The sequence below is a fragment of the Arvicola amphibius genome, chromosome 6, assembly GCF_903992535.2.
Source record: "Arvicola amphibius chromosome 6, mArvAmp1.2, whole genome shotgun sequence".
NCBI classification, from domain to species: Eukaryota; Metazoa; Chordata; class Mammalia; order Rodentia; family Cricetidae; genus Arvicola; species Arvicola amphibius.
Window position 1 is genome coordinate 156,812,520 of NC_052052.2, and position 4,718 is coordinate 156,817,237.

Genomic DNA, 4,718 nt, shown 5'->3' on the forward strand with positions numbered 1-4,718 from the left:
CATAACTGGATTATTGGCCTGATGATAGAGTCACCCACCCTTTGCCCTAAACACCACCACCTCCTCTGTGCCACTGAATCACGTGTGACTAAGAGAAACCATGGCAACAAAGACAGAAGGAAGTCCCATCAGTCTTTTAAACGTAGGTTTTATAATAACTGTATACATCTTGTAAAAAAATGAAATTTCATAACTTATTAATGCAAATCTGCTCACAGTAGCAGAGTGGCAGTCACATTTGACTGGAGAAAACTGTCCCAGAAGTCACATCGAGTGTGGATCCGCAGTGACTCAGGTGTCACTCCCGAGAGCAGAGGCTGGTCCAGGAAGGGGGAGCCCCCATCCTCTGTGCCATTCCCATTTCTTCCTTGTTGCTGCCCAGCAGCTCACACAGTAGGGTAGACGGCATGTGTCGCAATTCCACAGTTGTTGTTGCGGTCTCGGGCCATCTTTATGTAGCCGTTCATGCCCCAACCTGCGCCCCAGCTGGAAGAAGAGCATGTTCGCCATTAGGAGGAAAGAACACAGCACAGAGGCTTCATGGCATTAACTCCCATGAAACAGAGACAGATGCCACACTTAACAGACAGGATGGGAGAAGGGTCAACTCTTGGTTACTCGAGACTGTGAACCACAGCAGCGATAGGACAGGGCATCTTCCCACCCACATTTAGCTCAGAACCAGAAATGCATTCAAATTCCATCTTCACACTCCCCAAACCATGGTAGAGTCTTATCGTTACTAGCACCCCAAAACGTCTGTATTTAAAATACGTGGGGTAAATTGCTAACACCTGCACCCAAGTGCTATCTGACCAACAGTACTTTCCTTTAGTGTTTTCAACATAAATGCTCTTTGGTTATTTATACCTGTTCTTGACCAGCCAGTATTTCTTGCCATCTGATTCTTCACCATAGCCAACCACCAGGACGGCGTGATCCAGTTTACTGCTGCTACAGCGTGGCTCATAATACATGCCTGAGAGACAAAATCAAGGCCAAATGAGAGGCTCCAGTAACCCCACTGTGACTGCTGTCACCCACAATAATGGAAATTTTCTAATTTTGGTTCAATGTCATACAGACAGGAGTGATCCTGTGTTAGCAAAACTTGGCACATTAACTCTCTCTCTCTCTTTATACATATACATATATATATATATATATATATATATATATATATATAAAATTTATTTTTGTTTTATTTGCATTGGTGTTTTGCTACATGATTGTCCATGTGAGGATGTCAGATCTTGGAGCTACAGACAGTTGTGAGCTGCCATGTGGGTGCTAGGACTTGAACCCAGGTCCTCTGGAAGAGCAGTCAGTGCTCTTAACCACTGAGCCATCTCTCCAGCCCTGGGACATAAACTCTTATGTAAAATAACAGAAATAAAGGTTTGCAAAAATCCTCAGGGAAAACACTTGCTTGAATGGTTGAAAGAAATCTCAACCTGCTTACAAAGTGTGTCAGTCCATAGAAACCACATGAAAATACAAAATACAGGAATCCAGAAGCACCCCTGAGAATGAACTACAGAAATGGACTAGCTATTAAAATCATAAAGATTAAGCAAAGACAGAAAATTCAATAAAACTATGCCACATAAAACCTCACTTTGCTAATTAAATGACAACGTTGGACATAAGTTCATAGGATTGTTCTTAATTAAATACTGCTCCCATTGAATGTAATATTTAAAACTCGAGGTGTTTATGTGAAAATGAGACATAAAGGTGATGAGCCGTGGTGGAGGCACAGCTTCTTATGATTCCTGGAAAGCACTTACCACCCCTGTAGAACTGGAAGGAATGGTGTTTGGTGTCAATCCCGACGGAGATGGGCCCCACGGTGGCCACAGCCTTCATGAGGACATATTCGCTTGGCAGGACTTTCACAAAACCCATGACTTTAGCAGCAGAATTTTTAGGATTGTACCTGCAGGTTCCATTCTTTGAAAGACAGAGGTTAAAAAAAAAAAATCATGGTTATTGCTGCCTACCTCCTGGGGACCCTGAGTCAGAACTCCGCTCGGCTCAGCTGCCATCCACACAGTGACTTAGCACATGCCGCTGAGGGTCTCCAAGCTTCTGTGTTTATAAAATTTCACATGACCTGATGAGGTGGTAAGTTTCAGTGGCTGGTAGAAACTAGCTCATGCACTGTCAATGACATTCCAGAGATAGGCCTGTAGGTTATAAATTTTCACAGCAGAGCAATCTGATCTATCTGTGGAAGGGTTTGCATGCACTCCATGGGAACAGAAGCAGGGACAGCTACATGGAAGTCATGGAATCAGACCAGCATGCACAGGCTGACGCTTTAACCACTGCACTTGGGGTTTAATAGGATGGATTCTACCATGGAAAGATGAGTGTTTAGGATAGTGTATCGTCTGCACAGTTCTTATGCTTTTTAAAACCTGAGCTAGAATGACAGCACAGAACTACTACTTACCCGTGCTTCGTAAGGATAGGAGGCACTGGTGTCTATGCCCTCATTGTCCTTCACATACTGGAAGGCATGCTCCATCAGGCCACCATCACAGCCGCTGTTCCCGTAGGACCAGGAACAGTCCACGAGGTTCTGCTCACTCAGGGAAACCAGTCTGCCTGTTTTCCGGAACATCTGTCCTTCTAGCGAACCAACGGCACTAAATGCCCAACAAGCACCACACTGACCCTAGAAAAGAAAGAAAAAGCTGTCACCTACAAAATTAACATAGACGTTCGACAGTAATTCATATGATACAATAATTTCACAGTGAGGTGTATGCAGATCCACAGTCAGCAAATCAAGGATGGCATTTCCTTCCTGGCTTCTAATTGGACACTGACACCTAGGAATACAACATGTCCTACCTGGTTTTTCACAGGAGTCACATAGCCATGATCTCTCCAGTCCACAAACTTGGGGACATCGCCCAGCAGAGGCTCCTGGAACAAATCCTCCACCTCCTTGGATCCCATGCTTTGAAAGCCAGTCATCAATTCCCTGAATTCCGTATTGGTCTTCAAGAAAGGGTAAAGAAATCATTGCAAAGGAGAGATGGCTTACGAAGAGCTGAAGAGAGGAGATCCCGTTCTGTCGTCCATGTGTACTCACCAAGTCCCCGAAGGCGTTCATCTCCATGCTGAAGTCATGCACTCCCTTGGCATAGTCCTCGTTGTGCATCTCAATCACCCTCCTGTTGTCCTCCCACACGGCTCTCTTCTGTCCTTCTTCGTGCTGGAATCAATACAGCGTGTGGTCATTCTACTGTATGCCCACTCCTCGGTCCCTCGTGGACCTGCTGCTACAGGTGGTGGGAACCCAGGGAGGCCGTACACCCCTGGAAGCCACAATCCTGTCCCCATGTCAACAGCGTGGTTTGCTCTCATAGCTCCTAAACTGTGGTCATGCCCTGAAGAAACTGGCTTTCACTATGTAAATTCTCTATACACTCAACACAGCCAGGACCATGGTCTCTGTGTTGCCTCTGTGTAGTTTTCATGGCACCAACCGTGATGTATGTTTTCCCATGTCTTGTCTTCCATTCATGCCATTCAGCATCCAAACTGGAATCATGTGTTGGAGCCGCTGAGACCATCCCCAAGCAAAGAGTGGCCAGAAAGAAAAGAGGATTCATGCTTCCAGAACCTAGAGATAGAGAAGAAATGAGACTCTGATGACTTCAGTGCTTCAATAAAATCATATTTCTACCTCAGAAATTTAGATTGCCACAAGGAATGAAATTATTTGAACTACTCTATCAACGATTTACCTAAAGATTGCTGAAAAGACTAAGAACACATTTTTAAAGCACATATATAGAGGGATTCCATCAGTCAAAAAAAGTGAAGAGCAATTGCCCAGGGCTCCAAACATTGGAGTGTGTGTGCACTGTGCACTTAGCTCAGCACAGTGTCTAGCTGCACCTTCTGGTTCAGAAGCTTAAAGCAACTTTAACTTCTTAGGACTTAGCTGTCTCAGGGTCTCTGCCATTCTTATTGAGCTCAGGAAAGCTAAACAAGATTTACGCAGTGTGACCCACAGTACATACAAAGAGATCTGCATGATTTGAGGGTATCAGACATCTTTTTTTCTTGGCCAGTGTATACATTGAGGCCATTATGCCTTGGCTTCTTCCCCTCTTAAATCTCTCTGCGATGTCCTATCTGGAAAATCTTGGAAGGACAATAGGTAGGAATACGTCTTCCTCATAGCTGGGATGTACCTTTAGAATCTTATCTCATTGTCTCACTGAGGACTGGACACAAGGGTAAGTCATTGGGTGACAGAGGCACTTGTATATTTGGGATCGAAGGACAGACTACCCAGGCTCAAGCCTTTTAAGTTTTTTATGTAACACTTGAGATAGGGCAATTGACAAAGGACATGCCGTAGCTCATCTCCTCAACCTGTCGTAGTAGACCAATGAATTTTCTTGGCAGCGATATGCATGATGATGTTTCCTGTTGCCACTGGAGCTATGCCCATGGTAGCTACAGTTTAAGGGACAAGCTGGCACTTGCTGTGCTCATGCCTTGACTTTCAACTCACTCGGACACTGAGCAGCATAGGTCCCCTGAAGTGTCGAGTGACCTCCTGGGATCCCCATCCACTCTACTCTGCATTCCCACACCAGGACTGCTAAGGTTGAGTTGATACTCCCTTTTCTGAGGGAGCTGCATGGTCCTGCAAGGAGCCTCTCTAGGGGATCCTCCAGGGTCAGTTC

At 45.1% G+C, this 4,718-nt stretch overlaps 1 protein-coding gene across 1 annotated transcript; it reads right to left on the reverse strand.

The window, feature by feature from the left end:
- Positions 1-386: 386 nt before the first annotated feature.
- LOC119816597 (procathepsin L-like) lies at positions 387-3,629 on the reverse strand. Its single transcript, XM_038333368.1, has 7 exons — positions 3,504-3,629; positions 3,107-3,229; positions 2,863-3,012; positions 2,459-2,683; positions 1,791-1,953; positions 871-979; positions 387-486 (listed from the first exon to the last, which is right to left on the reverse strand). The coding sequence occupies exons 1-7, from the start codon at positions 3,627-3,629 to the stop codon at positions 387-389; spliced, it is 996 nt and encodes a 331-aa protein (XP_038189296.1).
- Between the last annotated feature and the right edge of the window lie 1,089 nt (positions 3,630-4,718).